Source organism: Malurus melanocephalus, unplaced genomic scaffold (genome assembly GCF_030028575.1).
Source record: "Malurus melanocephalus ecotype Western Australia unplaced genomic scaffold, MMel_1.1 scaffold_29, whole genome shotgun sequence".
NCBI lineage: Eukaryota > Metazoa > Chordata > Aves > Passeriformes > Maluridae > Malurus > Malurus melanocephalus.
In genome coordinates this window covers 2,011,470-2,028,480 of record NW_026623261.1, presented here as the reverse complement: position 1 = coordinate 2,028,480, position 17,011 = coordinate 2,011,470, and the positions used below count along the sequence as shown (strand labels likewise).

Here is a 17,011-nt window from a genome sequence, read left to right as displayed (position 1 = left end):
TTTGGTATCTTGGTAAATGATTTATTCTAGAAAAGGAAAGAACTTTAAGGATATTAATTTCATGCTGTAATTTTAATCAAGGCCCAGACCTTTCTGTTTGCAGCYTTCAGAATGGTGATCCCAGGTCAGTGGAAGCCCTGCATAGTCTTTTGGATGTAATCCGAATATAAGACATCCTTGTGAYATCTAGAGAATTTTGCTTTTTATATATTTCTTGTATACTCATAGCTTTGTGGACTGTMAATACATATTTATATAGCTTCTAGTACTTTTCCTGCCCTTTCTCTCACATTTTAGAACAATAAGTTAACACATCCCTGAAATTGTTTAGTCTTCCTCTCAAGAAGACAAATTCCAACATGGACACTCTGTTTTGCACTAGAACTTAGAAGAAGCCCCTGGAACAATTCCAAGGGGCAGACCCAAGAATGAGTTTCTGGGGCAACTGGTCTCTTATTGGATATACCTGCTAGGTATACTAATTAATTTACATTACAAAATTCATAGTAAATCAATCCTACACATGCAGAGAGCCATATTTTTGCACCTGAAAGCTTTCATTAAAGATCTGATTTTTATATTATCACTCTTAATATTGTTTGGAAAGCTTTTTGTCTTTGATTCTAGGCAACACTTTTGCCTAGAAGGGTTTAATTTAGAATTAAGAGGTTGTGTATATTTGTGTCCGAAAATTCTAAGCATTATTGATCTGTGCATTTGCAGAAATGCTTCCTTTACTGTTTAAAAATAAAGGGAAAAAAAGCCCAGTCCCAAGAGAGCAGTAAACTAAACATCTTTAAAAGCATTATGCCTTACTCATAAAAAGCTGGTACTAATATATTGTGAAAGCAGTATAATCTTGCATTTTCAGCTCAGTATTAATAACCAGGGTTTGGAAAAATATCAGAATATTTCACATCAGAAAGAGATCCAGAACCATAGAGAGTTTAGTTCAATCATAAAATTCTTTGCTAATTTTTTTCCATGGTACCCAGCTTTGGTGTGGGAATAGAGACCATGCACCACAACTTTGATTTCAGCTCTGGATCAATTCCCTAAATCAGGCCACCAATTTCCACCCCACWGCAGAATTTTTAAGATATCTATGAGATCATAATTTTCTGGTTATGCAAGTAAATATTTAAATTGTGATTTTGTATCTTCCAATTTAATCCAAAAATTAAAACAGATTTGGCTTTTTGCTGTGGAAAATAAGCTGTTTTTTTGTAGGTTTTAATAAGCTCTGGTAATCCTAGGGACAGAACAATGTAGATCATCTGGAAAAGTGTCCACTGTACACCCACATTGACAGGGCTTGGAGATAATCTTTCTTTGTCAGAGAATGGTAATTTGTCAAAACAAGGTATTATATGTAACTCAATTTCCTTAAATTTTTTTTTTTTCAATTCCAGAATGAAATCCTTGATTACTGCACAGTGAGAAATTAATAAGATTCCACAGAATTAGTCACTACTGTGGGATGTGAGTGCCTCTAGTCAGCTTTCCATTTCAGTATGTTTTATCACTGCACAAGCTTACATCCTCCAGAAAGCAATTTTCCAAGAAATTACAAAAATTTTAGCTTTCAGGATCTTCACTAAATATGTACTATAGCTAAATTATGGTTTCTATGTAACTGCATCTTCTCAGTCCCTGTGATAAATGACATTGTGCTACTGGGAAGGCCTAAATTCTCATGTTCATGTTCTGCACAAGAAAAAATTCAATGGGTCTTAGTCTAAGAATATTCAGTTTAAATATGAAAAAGCATTCATGGAAGAACATGGAAGAACATGGAAGATCATTCATGGAACACTAATAATCATGTAAACCATGCAATACAGACTGAAAGGTTCTACTTTGTTTTTATGATATTTCAATTGAAGAACTGTATATATATAGAATTTTTTTGAAGAAAGACATTAATACAAAATGTTGATGCCACTGAACTAGTAAAATTATTATTATGGAGCTTAGCAGGTTTTTTTTAAAGGAATAAAATCAGAGCAGATTAAAATTTGTAGGTTTGTCAATGTACATAGTTAATTACTAGAAAAATATGAAGATCTAAATTAATGTAACAGTAAATGTAGCTTTAATCATGTCAGAAGAAAATTGACAAGTATCATATAAGAGAATAGTAATTGACAATGTCAATCTCTGTATAGTAGTGCCCACTCTTTTTGAGGATTATTTATGGTGTTTTATTAATATAGCATTCTAGTTTCATTTTAGAGAAGAAAATCAGGACATCTGAGTCATCTCTTGCATGCTGGTAACTTTATAACTAATTCATTGAATCCTTCAGAAATATGCTGGAAGTCATTTAAAATACATTTGTAACTTTTCTAACAGAATACTGAGAAAAACTATCAGTGGGACACTTTTTGGCAGTTTTCATTGATAAACTTCAGAAATATATCAGTTAGATACATTAAAACAGGTTAAATCGTATCTGATTAATGCACATATGTAAATCATACTCTGTAYCCAATTATCAATTATACTCGTACAAAATTCTTATACAAGAGGAAATTAAAGAATTCCAAGTTACTGAAAAATATTTCAAATGAAAGGGAAAGCATTACACACATACAAAAATTGGGGTAGCAAGAAACCCARTTGAGATTCAGCAAAATAGAAAAAATATTTTCTTTAAATATCTGGTTTCCCCACACAATTATACAACAATTATTTTCTGTATATGAACTTTTAACTGAAAAAGAAAACAAAAAACAAAACAAAAAAAAAGTTTAAAAAAAACAAAACAACACAATTGTCAAGCTCTATTTTGGCTCTTCAGCAAGGAGGGATTTTTTCTTAAGACAGGAGAATGTCTGCTTGCATGAGAAAATGGTACTGCCTGGTGGGAATTAGTTTTAGTGGGAAAGTGAGATAACAGAAGAAAAAAAATGCCTGTAGAGGCCTCTGTGCATCCGAGGTATCCAGAACTACARATGCTTTCAGACCCTGATCTTTTATCACTGTTGTTCACTCTCCAAGCAGCTTATTCTTGCTAGTTTGAGTTCGGTAAATGAAACAAGTGGTTACATGGTTGTATTTGGGAAAAGTTGTATAGAAGCKTGGCAGGTTTGCAGAGATTTCAGGAATTCCTAATTAGAAAAACAGAAAAAACTTATATCCCATGACGCTGCAAGCCTCAACCCTCACTGAGGTCGGTACAATTCAACTTCCCTGAATCTGTCAGATCTCCTGGACTTTCCAGGAGAATCATCCTGAGTGATTCCTGCCTCTTTTTTCTCATGGCACTGTTTGGAATAAGCTTCTCTAGGGTGAAACCAACAAAAATCATTGAAACAGTAATATATTGTGATTACTGCAAAGAGATAGGGCATTTACTAATGTGCACTGGTGCTAATGCAGAACCCTTTGGTTCACAAAGGGCTGTCTTCTTTGTAAGCACTGCTGTCCTCCTGCTGTGTCTTATTACAAAGAATCATGTATTCTTTTTCTGGCAGCTTTTATAAAGCTTTCTGTTGCCATGTTCTGTCATCAGCTGTTCTCAGCCACAAAATGCTACGTACTATGCAGTTAACCCCAGAAAAATTGTTATCTACTGTATTAAACATAGGCACAAAACCATCAGAACTCAAAATTTTTTTTACCAATAAGCTGAAATAAAAWTGCAGACGTAATTTGAAGATGTCTCGTATGCTAATCTAAGAGATCTGAGTCTCTGAGACCTCCAAAGTTCAAGATTTGTCTAATCTAGCAATACTTTTCCTGACCACTAAAAATACCAACACATCTTTGGAATGTGAGCAAAGATGTTGTGTGAAATATTTTCCTTTGTTTTTCTTTCTCCTTGATGAATATCAAAATCTACTTTAATGCACTAATTTTTACTAACAAGCTTTACAAATACCAGYAGAATTTACAAAAGCAGCACAGTGATCGGCAGTAAAGCCCTTACAGATGTATTTCTGCGTCCACGAAGGAAGCAGCTGCTTGTTGAATTTAGGATAATGAAATCTTCCTTGACATACAGACTATGAACAACAACATATTGGCTTGCCCAACTTGAATCAACAATTCTTGTTAGTTTTCATAGCTTCAAGGCTTATCAGACTATTTCTCTGCATTTCCCTGAACAAAGTTTGAGCCACAGATGTTGGAAAGAAAACAGACGGCAAATACACCGGAGAGTATAATAAATCCCCAGATTCCACTGTAGACTTTGTCTATGTCCACTAAAACTGTATTCAAACAGTGAACAAAGTAAATATCAAGCAGAGTTTGTCCAAAAATAGCTCTAAATGCTGTCAGCAGAGGAGGTGTTAATGATAGATTCATCATCCCCTTCTTGGCTTCCACAGGTCTACAAGAGGATTCAACTCTTTAAGTGTTTTCTCACTAAGGGAAACTTTTTCCTAAGCTGGGTGACCTTCAATACTGAGCAACAGCAACTGCTCTGAGAATATCCTTGCACATGAGGGGCCATGGCTTGAAGGGTATACACAAGTTAAAAGCACAGAACAATTTATACCTGAGATTTAACTGCACAGCAGCTTTGTGTCTAATAGGCTCCTTCCATGCTTATTCTGATCCCAGATATTTTGGGGATAGAAATTTACAAGGTCTGTCTCACATGTTGGATTCTCAAGATTTTATCTCATTGTCATTCTTAATCCATCCAAGTTGGACCTGAGCCATGAATGGTGTCTAATCTTACCAGAACCAGATTTCACATCTGCTTTTGTTTTGCTTTCTGGAGTTGACTTTTTTTTTTTTAACTGGTTCAGTATGTGATAACTGCTTCTAAAAACCTTCTCAAACACACACATATGATTTTTTAAAATCATCTGGGGATAAATTCAGGGATGGAAGAAAGCTAGATTTTGTGAAGTTTTACTTACATATGTAATTATAAATAATGCATAATTATATTTCCCATGCAACTTGGAAATTTATTTGTGCTTTTAACCAGTAAAGTTTTTGATTATTGCACTCTTTGTAAGCAAAAATAGCTGCCTCTAGAGAAATTATATTATACCCACAGAGCCCAGTTTTGATTTTTATGTTTMGTTCCTCCTGAATCATTTTCACTTCATYTGGCAGATGCATAACAAATACTCAGTTCCTGCAAGCCAGTTTATCCCTTTCTTTTTCAAGGAATACATTTTTAATCCCTAGTCTGCACTTTGTAAAATATATTTAGTCCATCATGATTCTTCTCAAGGTATKGCAAATGCTAAAATAGAGATGACAATGGGTCCTATTCATTTGTGCTTCATCTCTGATAAGAGACTTAAATGTTTCGAATTTTCCATGGTAACTAGAATGGCTAAAAGTTCTTTTGACAATAACATGATGGAATCCAGTTTTAGTCGTTTAGGAATCAATCTATTACTTTACCAAAATTACTCCAAAGATTTCCATTCTTCAATTTATTATGCCAAGTGAGAAGACCCAGCGTTCTACTCAAGGGGTTGTTAACAGCCCTGACTTCAGAAAGGAAAATAATCTTCTGGCTTGGGTGCAAAGTAAAAATGCCCATTTCCAAGGAGCGTGTCGGACACTTTCCAGTGTTTACAGCTTTGGTAGGGAAGGATCGAGAGAAAGGAGAGGGGGATGAAGACTTATAACCATACATAAATATATATTTGGGCAAAATTTGCATAGTTTTGCTGTTGCTTTGATCACTATCAAATGCTTGAAGTTGGTTGCTTGATCAAATTCATATGAAGCATTTTAAATTTCCTTATACAGTTCATTATTTGCTGGATTGGACTGTTGTGAGGATGGCGTTATTGCAATTGTAATTGCAATTGCAATTACTCATTGCAAGCATATTTAAGGTCCTTTTTGCCATCTGATAGCTCTGTSTGTTTATGCAGGGTGGCAGTTGATWTTTTTTCTTTTTTAAAYGTACAAAATTTCCATACTTTTGGTCAAGAACTATGACTTAGAGAAAAAATATTAGGCTATACTCCAGTGTCAAGGGTAATCACAGATCGATTGACATGTGACATTATCCATAACCTCTCTGGATGGAGTTACCTTTTCATGAGTAAATGCAAAAAAGGAAAATAAGTGGGACTGGAAAAATTACTATTTTCAAGGGAGGAAAATGTGGATACAATTTATCTGCTTCAGAATAGCATTCTATTCCTTTTGGCAYGGTAAACCTAATTAAATAGTTACACTTTAAAATCTTTATGAGAATCTTAATTATTAATGACATCAACAGGCTGAAAAAAAATGTAGGTTAGGTGTGGGGAGAATTTGGCTCTGCAATGACATTACTTAAAAGMAATTTTTTTTGCATGACTGAGCACATGTGCACACAGACTAGATAGTCACACTTTACAATGAGGCTACAGTTATAAATTATTTATAAAGTGTTGGTAAACACTGCAGGCTATTACAGAATCCACAGAGTCCGTAGTTTTGTTATAGCTACATGYAACACCCTCAAATAATGTGCAACCACGTATAATTTATGAAAGTAATATCCGTAGTATTGTTTATGATGTACATTAATAATTCATTAATCCTTTATGAACTATTTATAAATGCAATCCTAATGGAAAGCATGGCTGACTAGTTACTCCATCGCACTACTGTGTGGGAGTTAAAGGTTGCACGCCTCTGCCCTCCTTTTTAACTAGCCAAGCAGTCTTTAGACAAGGCAACACKCACTATTTCCTTCCAGGCTCCTAGGAAATTAGAAATCTGAGAGAGGCATTGTAATRAGATTTGCCTGTGAGCAAATGCACAGGATCCTTTTCTTAAACTTCTCCAATATTTCAGTAGAGCTGCTGTAGGTCTCCTTCACTGGCTCCATGAGATAAAACTCCTTGCAGATGACATGTGTATATTAAAGTCTATGAAATCTTGACTCTGGGGGTTTCTTTTATAGTTTGGGGCATCAGACCAACAAAATATGGGCCATAAATCCTTATGGAATCCACTGGAAAATGGGCAATCAACAGAAATGAGTGCAATAGTCTAGGCTGCCATAATATCTAGGAAGAGATCCTGGCTTGCAGGGTTATTTTTCTGCTCCAAAGCATTTCTGCCTGACAAGGTACAGCTACTTCTGCTTGCAGCAGGCAAGCTCCACTAACTTTCATGTGACAGTGCAGTTTTATTGCTGCTCTTTGCTTCTTTATGCATGCTGTGAAATCTCTCGCTGAGGCATTGGATACCGGAGTACCATCCACACGCATTAATTCTTTGCTTGTTCTTTTGCAGGAAACAGATCTCATTCTGACCTTTAACATCTCAATGCACCGCTCTTGGTGGATGGAGAATGGGCCAGGCTGCACCGTGACCTCAGTAACCCCAGCCCCGGACTGGGCACCAGAGGATCATCGTTATATCACTGTCTCGGGGTGTTTTCTTGAATATCAGTACATAGAAGTGGCTCACAGTTCTCTTCAGATCTTCCTTGCAGTAAGTGTTTACAAATAACTTCAATTCCACCACCTTTTCTGAATTTCTTGTCATTACTGGAATAGTGGATGATTGTGGCATTCATTCACGAACCCTGGCTTCATGTCTTAGTTATGAAATCCAGTTGCCATTCAGCCAGTTCAAGATACCTGCATGCAAAAATTCCAACACACAAATTTTTTATTGCTCTAAGAACTACTGGCATGGCACATTCTCTTTTCCTGATACTCTAATATATAAGTGGTGACACAATAGCAAGTTACAGCTATTGTTGTAAAAGCCAAATTAAACATGAAATTGAATACAAAAGAAAAAACAGCAGTAAAAATAGATTCACTGATCAGCTCACAAAGACTCAAATCTCATCAATTTGTCTTTAACCATATTAATCAATAGACACTAGAGYACAATGGGAGAAGTTTTCCCTCCCCCCCAAAATAGTAACATGAAAATCAAAAACAGAGGTCTTAAATCTTTTTTAGGCRTATAARAATCCACTGTTGCACTGCAGAAAATTTATAAGGGATAAAAACTCTGGGGGAAACAATATATAATGGAGCTCACAGCAATACAAAAAGTGAGCAGCTTTTCCACCTATCTAATCCAATTCATTTTTTATCACTCAAGCTTAACTCATGGAATTATAGCTTCATAGAACAATTTTGGTTGGAAAAGACCTCTAAGATGAAGTCCAACCCTTAATCCGGCATTTCTGAGTCCAGCACTAACCCCTGTACCAAAGGGCCRCATCTACACATTTTTTAAAWACCTCCAGGAWAGGTGGCTCCACCATTRTCCTGRGCATCCYATTCCAATGCTTGACTAAGTTTTTGGTGAAGAATTTTTTCCTAATATCCAACACAGAGTTTCCCTGGTGGAAGCTTGATTTCCCTTGATACAGGCCAAGATGMRRTCAGCCTTCTTGKCCAYGTRGGCATAGCTGGCTCSTGTTCAGCTGCTCTTGACCAGCACCYCCARRTCCKYTTCCAACARGCAGCATTCCAGCCACTCTGCCCCAGTCTGTGGCACTGCCTTCAATTGTGGCCCAAGGGCAGGACTTGACCTTGTTGAACCTAATACAACTGGCCTTGGCCCATCAATCCAGCCTGCCCAGATCTCTCYGCAGAGCCCTCCTACCCTCAAGCTTTCACAAAGAGATAACCACACTATTTTTTTCTGCCTTTTTAACTTTAATGAATGATGAGCAAGAAACCCAAGGAATATGCAGTTCAAGCTCAATTCTGTTCCTGATGCAACGAAGTTTTTTTCTGTGTCTGTGTTGAAATAGAGCTGTGTTTCTAGATAAACTCATCCTTTTYAAGTCGGAGTAATGGTTGAAAATAACAAGCCTTTAGTAATCTGCTAGCTGTAGCTAACTACAYCTGTGTTGTATTTCCATTCATGTTACTCTAAATGTGATTATCACAGGTAAAGAGCTGCACAGTATAAGTAGGGATCAATTTTCCAGACCTAGTGTTTGACTACTGTTCACACCATTTACACATTTCCTGTTGTGGGCATGGGGTACTTTTTCTAATAGAAATACTAGTGTAAATTCACTGTCTGAKTAAATGTGATTAAATGGGAGACAGAGGAATTAACTGGTACAGCTCAGTGACACATAACACAAAGGAAGAAGAGCAGATACTGCTTGGTTTTCAGCAAACTAGCTTTAACAAACCCATGCATTAGATCAGATTTATCTCCAGTTAGTAGAAAGAAATTAATCTTTCCCTTCAATTTTCCTTTACAAGCACCTAAACATATCTTGTACTTTAKCTACAAAACTATAAATAGCAACCTACAAATTGGTTGCTTGTTTTGTTTCTGTGTTTCTGTATGTTCATGACAATGATCAAGCTAATGCTTTTCTTGGCTTTTTCAAGGACTGGTGGCATTACAGCCTYTTTGTAAGGATGCCTTCTAGTGCCTACAGATAAAAAATAGACATACAGCTTCATTGAGGACTCTTTTATCAGCCTTTGGAAACATTATACTGAGTGTATTTTGTACAGCTTGCCAGCAAGCTCACAAGGAATGGAACTACCAAAAGTTAGGCTCACATAGATGCGATATTAGTTGTGGAAAGTGGAAAGAATAAGATAGCCAAGATAAAAACTATAAAAGTATGACAAAACTACAAGCCACTCCCTTCTCCCCTAGGTTTATACTTTCTAAAAGCAATCCCATGATGGGCTGTGGAATATTTCAATGATTGCAGACAGATATTCTGCTGATGAGGCACAAAATAGGCAGATTCTCCAAGAGAACTTTTCTCCATGGGGKAATGTATCCTAGAAGCAAACAGCACCAGATTGTGCACCATACAAATGCTGTTGCTAATTTTGGGCAAGTCAACRCAGACTTTAGATATTCAAGAGTGAAATTATGAAGAATTTTTACTTTTCCTACTACTTAAACAAAATAGCAGTTAAAACAACCAGAAGGTTACATAATCCCAAAAGCCAGGGGAGATCCCGYTGTGAATGATTGTGGCGTTTGTTGCATAATACCAGCCTTAGAACAGAAAAGAGAAATAGATGTGATGATGCACAGATAATTTTCCAGTTTCTCCCRAGGAGTATATTTTGCTCAGGATTAATAACTGGACAAAATTGCTAGTTTAGCTCTCACTGAAATAATAGAAGATCCAGTTTGGTGGTGTCCATACTTTGACCAGTTGAATGTTCACAGCTTAGAAAAACTTCAAAAAGGGCAAAAATTATTTGAGAACAGATGCTTGGGAAAAAAATGCTCTGATAAATAAAGGATTTCCTCAATTTGAATAYTTAGCATGTTTGTATGCAAAGCAGGGCTGGAATAAACCAGAGTGATAACAAAGACAGAATAGCAGCCACCACCATTCCTTGATCCTATGCCACAGAGCACTTCATTGGGTGAGGCTGGTGGAAGGCTAAAGCCTTTGCAGAGCCTATGAGTAAACCAATCCTTGTATCACAGCCTTTGCAGAGCCTATGAGTAAACCAATCCTTGTACCACATAATGTACATTTATGTCTGTCCTCTATCCATTCCCATGTCAGCACATTGCCTCTTGCTGGGTCGCTGTCTGATTTCTTTTCATGTTTATGGAAATCTATTTTGAAAATCTTACACTGATGTTTTACTCAGTTTTTGTGGTAGTTGCTTCTCTGAAGTGGTACACTACCAAAATCTCAGTGCCACACACCATGTTAAGTCAGTTTTTACTCTATTCTCCATATCCATACCTCCCACTTATCTCTTTTGAGACCAAGCCTCATTGCTATCACTTTATCTCTACATCTTAGTATCTTCCAGCAAGTTAAAAAGAGAGAGGAGTTTGGAGTGAAAAAAAGAGAACACCAGGGAGGGGAATTTCCTTCATTCATAAGTTCAGCTTTGCAGGCTCACAGTGCTGCAAAATAAAAAAAAAAAAAAACAACCAAACCAACAAACTACATTTGTGAGCGTGGCCTGCAGGATGCAGCAGTGTGGAACTGAACAGAATTCCTAAGTATGGGATTTATTCTGCTTTCTTTGAAATCTTGGATCTGGAGTACATCTAAATATGTCAAAAGAGGGTGCCAAATGGATGGTGCCTGACTGCTTTCAGTGGTGTCCAGCAACAGGACGAGGACCAATGGCCATAAACTGAAACACAGGCAGTTCCACCTCAACACTGAGAAAGAACTTCACACTGCGGGTGACAGAGCAGTGGAAAAGACTGCTCAGGAAGGTCACAGATTCTTCCTCTCTGGGGATGTGCAAAACCCACCTGGACACATTCCTACATCACCCCCTGCATTGGCAGGGGGGTCAACTAGATGTTCTCCAGAGCTCCCCTTGTACCCTAATGATTCTGTGAATCCATGATTCTGTATTTCCATGGAACAACTCCCTCATTTCCTGCCTTCCCCAATTGTTGATCAGTRCCACAGCTGAATCTGAAAAGGTGAGATCTTAGCTTCATCACACTTGGACAGAAACAGCTATTTAAAGGTTTGCTGATACATGCAGAAAAAAAGCATCATTTTCGCCACAGCTAATTCAATATTTTTGTTGAATAAAACTAACCCTTAATGTAGCCTGTGTTCACATCCTTGGTAAAACTCTCCACTTGATGCWTCTCTCCCTGGGAAACCTCATCTGCAGAGCTACAATGTCTTGAGCATCTGGCCCATCCAATATGCTCKGCAAGGACCACAACTCTGTCTTTGTGTCTACAAATTACCAAAATGAACTGATCTAGTGATGGCATGACTCATATTCCCATACTCTTCAGACAATAAAGTGTCCTCACTCATTTAAGGTTATTGATTCTTGTTGCTTGCATTAGAGAAGCTATTTCATTTCCAKCCCTACTGGGTTATCAGGGATAGATATACTTAAATGACTGATCTCTGGGGACAACTGTTCCAGGTAAAGAATGAGGTCAGTGRTACTAATGGGGATTTGATTTGCAGCTATTTGAGCTGCTCTCCTCATAGTATTTACAGAATGGAGGCTGAAGGGAAGTTGCCACCTCTAAGCAATAGGAGGTAAAGGTGCCACTTCACCCTGGGGAGGGCTGGGGAGGGACACAGTGCAGGTCATGCAGCACTGCTGATCTTGGTGTGTAGTGTCAGGGCTTGAGGGAGTTGTTGGCTCTGTGTATAAATAACATTTGCATCCCAGCCTTTTGGTCACACAGCTGAAAGGSACAGAAGATGGCAGTTCCTCAAGCACCCCCACACATCAGTGTCTAATTCTAGCTACAGAGCCTATCACAATTCTCTTCATTTCCACTTTTTATCGAGTCTTGTCTCACAAGAGAATGTGAAAATCTTTTCATTCCAGGCCCTGAGCTGTGGCACAGGTCAGAGGGYTCTGCTTCCAGGTCTATCACAATTTTCTTTTACAGGCATTTCATCTCTCAGTGCCTCTTCCCAAGTGCCTTTCCCTCTGAAGAGAGAGGAAATCATGCCTACGTTTTTCATGTTCAGTTCATAAGACTCTGAACCATTTGCATAGATAGAGATCTCTTGCATCTCTCAAAAAGCCTCTAAATGTGGGGGACACCCAGCATTGAAAGGCCTGTGTGTGGTACAAGGAAATTRTAATGGTAATTGCATTTCATAGAGAAATGGAGCTCAGATTCTCTGCATCTTCCTTCTGTCTGTGTTTTGCTCTTTGATTATGCATGACCTGCTCTCACTGCCACAAATCTGTTCTTGCAAAAGTCAACAAATTAAAATCCATTTGTAGATCAAAACTCTGAAAATATGCAAATAAAAGATCAGCCTTGGAGATAAGTGTAACAGRATTACATATCTATTTGCTAACACAGGATTAAAAGTATTTAGTATGCTTGTCTTTTACTTCTCACACTCTCAAAAATCTATTGATTTTAGTGGAGATAAGTGCCTGCGTTATGGGAATAAGACTAATGCGAAGGCATCACCTTAGCCAGTTTGGGTTTAAGTTATATAGCCCTTGAAAGGAGGGCTATATAACTGTAATAATATTCCAGTAAAACAARTGGAGAAAAAACATTTCTTGTCTACTGTATCTGCATTATTGATGGTAATTTACATACCAAATAAATAAAACCATAAGTAAACCGTTAYATAAAAGTATTGACCCTTTCCAAAGTGATCCTGTCCACTGACTTTTATGTGCTGYATATTAGTCTTAATTCCTTTTTGTTCCTTCCTGTATTTGTACTTGAGTATATGCTTCATGCTGTCATTARAATTATTATTTCATGCGTTAAAATTTATAATATGTAATTAACCATCCACGGTATTTACAGTAAATGTATACTGTTTGGATTTCTGCAAAGTCTGCATCATGCACAATAYCTTTCAAGCCCTGATGCTGTCAGATTGATTTAAAACATCACAAAGCATAACTGCATTATTAAGATGCAATAACACAGCTATAAAGTTAGGACGCCAGCATCAAAATCTCTGTTCTGTTGCAGACTTACCATAAGACCTTTGGCAGGGTGCTTAGTTCATGCCARTTATTATCTGTACTATACAAACAGTGGTTCTTAAATATTTCAGAAAGATGCTGCCAGGATAATTCCATTAAACATTGCAGGTAATGTAATATTATGGAAAGGTTGTCTGTGTATGTGTTTAAACATTCAGAACAGTAGAATAGCATTATTGTTCCCTGCTTCTCTTAAGGTTTAATAATTATATTAGGATAGTCTTAAAATCCCTAATGTTAGCATAGCACAGGTGGCATTAAATACTCTCATGCCCTGGTGGATAGATAGGAGTACTCAGTAAAATTGTGCTTTTATRAGAATGTATTCAGTGAATTGTCTACCTGTGTTTTAGATCTTCATGCTCAAATACGTTTCTCACAGTCTACCACCTAAAGACCCTGAGCATTGCTGATGAAATATGATTGGGGAAAAAAAAACATGGTTCCCAACTGGATCAAGTAACCCTCAAAGTGCAAAACAAGTCAGCCAGTCCGTGTGAAAAGGAAAGGAGGAAAAGACAGGAAGACAGAGAAGGAATACTAGTCTGAAGTTTCATTGCACCTCCTGTTTGACCATTGTCAGCTTTCTTGTACGCATGATAAAAAGTCCTATCATTCAGACAGATTAAACTTCTGATAAACGACCTGCTGGAAAATTATCCTAAAAGGCAACAAAAGGTGGAAGTGTGTGAAAGTTTGAAATTTGGAAATAGCAGACAAAAAGCTGGTGTCTCATCAGCAGTGCAACTCATACTGACAGGAGGGGACAAGCCAGGTGGGACAAGCCACCATGAGCCTTGCAAGAGAATGAAGTAGTTGAATTTCAMAATTTGGAAGAAACTAAGGAGAAGAAATGGAGGGTTTAAAGCAAGATGTGGAAAATAATCCCAGCAGTAGCCTTCTAGGTGAGCATTGTCAGGAGCAGGGAGAAGACAAGGCACAGGACGAGAGGCAGGATGTTCCTCTGAAATTAAGACTCACAGAGTGAGAGATCAGAAGGGCATCAGCAGGACAGCAAAGGTTAAAGAAAGAGAGAGCTTGTAAAGATCCTGCATTTAGAGCAGGAAAGGGAAACAAGCTTTCTGCAAGGGAAGTACAATTTATTTCTTTTTTTTCCTTCTGATTTAATGTTATTTGGGAAGATATTGATAAGGCCTGAGCAGGAAAAAAAGCTAAAAGTTCATCCAGATACACCAGCAAGTGATAGAGCAAGACTAAAAGAATTGAGCAGCAGGAACATCAGCAGGATGGACTGCATGATAGAAGGAGAGAAAAAAGAGCAAAGGCAGGGGAGATGAGGGAGGAAGTCACAGGAATGCTTGGCAAAAACGGGAAAATAATGTTTCTGTAGGTCCCAAAATGGGCATGAGTGGAATCAAACAAAACATGGGTTGACCCTGGCTAATCCAAGTTGAAATGGTAAAATTAAACAGGCAAGTCCCTTTGACTGAGCTGCAAAGGAACAACCTAAGAACTTGTACTGTAGTAAAGCTCTTCACAGACTTCASATGGATAATACTCATCTTCTAGGAAAAGTCACCTATTGACATAACTCTTGGGTTCCACTAATAAACCAGCATATTCCATTCCTGTGCTCAAAATACGTACAACGCAATATGCTGGGGGAAAAAATSCAGCAAAGCTCTTGCAAAACATCAAATGTAGCAGTAAACCTAATGATGTGTTCTTAATTTTCCAGTCCAAAGGTCTTCCCTTGGAAGGAAGCACATCTTGCACATAAAAGCCCTTTCTTAGATTTGCCCTTGCTAATTTTGTTCCTGCACCTCCCATTTGACAGCAGCCTCCACCCCTTCTACAGGCATTCACTCACACAAATATCTTGCACATCAGCTGTCTCTTCCTGTGCTTGTAGAGTGGTGAGAATATTTATATGTGAGAAAGGAGACAAGGGCTCATGTAATTAAGTTTTGACTCTTTGAACCTAATGGAGAAAATACCATTACTTGATTAAGGCAAAGTTCTTTTCTAGGGCAATGCAGTGGTTGAAAGAAAATTGATTCTTAATTATATAGATTGGTACTTTAGAAAGACAGTTTTTTCACTGTGGGACCGGGCAAAATCAGCACAATGCGAAGAGGGTATGAATCATTGTAAAGTGTTAATTTAATAACACTGTTTTGCCATGTTAACAGAGAGGCAACATCAGGTTCAGGCATCTTTAACATTGGCTCRGAGCACAATATATTGCTGTTTCTGTTTGACAATAATACTAAAGCATGTCATTAGTATTTTGAAGGATTGCACCAGGAGATTTTTTTATGTCTATATGTATTATCTGTTATTGCTTCTATCAAATTTTACCTTCATTTCTTCCCTACTTCTGGCAGAAAACTGAATTGTACCCATCAAAGCATAAATGTTTTTCATAATGAGTAGGAAGTTTTGTCAGTAGAATTGCACTCATTCATTTCCCTAAAAACTTTCCTTCTTAATGAGCTGTGTTTGCATAAAGTTAAACTATGTAATTGTCTGAAAACAAGTTTTTTTCCAACTCAGAAGAGACAAGTCAGCTTTAAAAAGTCTTGCCTGACCAAGGCACACGGGATTGTCTCTGAAAGGTTTATTTCCCTGATGGAAAGAAAGACAACAGCACCAGTGTGATCTGAGACTGGAAGAAGCAGTTCTGCCTCTCACAGATGCTCTTGCACAAGTTAAGGCAAACTGTATGTGATTCTTTTGGAGCAGTGTTGGAATTATGAAAACAAAGAGCTGCACATTGGACTCATTACTTCAAGGCCTGGGGGAAGTTTCCTGAGAATTTGTTTTGACCATCTCATATGTATCCCTTCACACAGGGGACTCTGATCCTGGCTGACCCTGCAGTGATATGATACAGCAATGAGATTACGCATCCATGAGGTTCAGCGCCTCACGGCTGTCCTGGGGCTGTGTGATGCYGGTGGTGCTGTGCTGACTGGAGATGCTTGCTTGCTCACTTGCTTCCTGCCACAGCTGGCATTTAAATTATTCCTTAGTTCTGGTACTGGCATAGTCCTGTTTGTATGACACTGTCATAGCATGAGAGCTGCATGTGAACATGCTCCAGTTACACACAGGTCAGATGACTTGGGCTGGAGCCTATTTACCTATTACCTATTTACCTATTTAGTCTTAGTGAGCCTCTCTCTTTGAAGAGATTCTGAATAAAGASCCCAGACCATTTGATTTTTCTCTCYATACAAAAGAATTTACAATGTAGAAAAAGCTTATTACACTTGTTTCAGATGTAAGAATTGTACTAAGAGGAAGGGCAATAACAATAAGCAGTGCAAGATTCTGTAATCATAAGTGTTTCTTTACAGCATGTAGTTAAACAAAAAGCAATACCTCCTCATGCTGAAAACTCCCAGTCAAGTGCCAGGTTCACCAATGCCATTCCTGAGCTGATTTTGAAGGTACAATAAAAATGAGTGCTGCTCCTCAGAAATATTAAAAACCCCAACCACACTGCAGATATACCTCAGTGTCACCATGTTCTTTATTCTTGCTGATATTACTGTACTGACTTGTTCTGCCACATACAAAAGTGACATTTGCCATTTTGCCTCTTCTCCCCACTAGAAACCCCACTAGTCTGGGTAGAAATGAGGACTCAGTTCTGGAATTACAGTTTG

At 37.8% G+C, this 17,011-nt stretch overlaps 1 protein-coding gene across 3 annotated transcripts in view; it reads left to right on the top strand.

Annotated features, from left to right (window-relative positions):
• The window catches only part of NKAIN2 (sodium/potassium transporting ATPase interacting 2), a 520,019-nt gene that overhangs the window by 432,470 nt on the left and 70,538 nt on the right, over window positions 1–17,011 (top strand). For all 3 annotated transcript variants that reach the window (XR_008965180.1, XM_057363618.1, XM_057363619.1), the window contains exon 4: window positions 7,219–7,419. Coding sequence is in view for 2 of the 3 variants with exons in the window: in XM_057363618.1 (XP_057219601.1) it covers window positions 7,219–7,419 (201 nt within the window). In the remaining variant the exon portion in view is untranslated. The remainder of the gene's footprint in view (window positions 1–7,218; window positions 7,420–17,011) is intronic.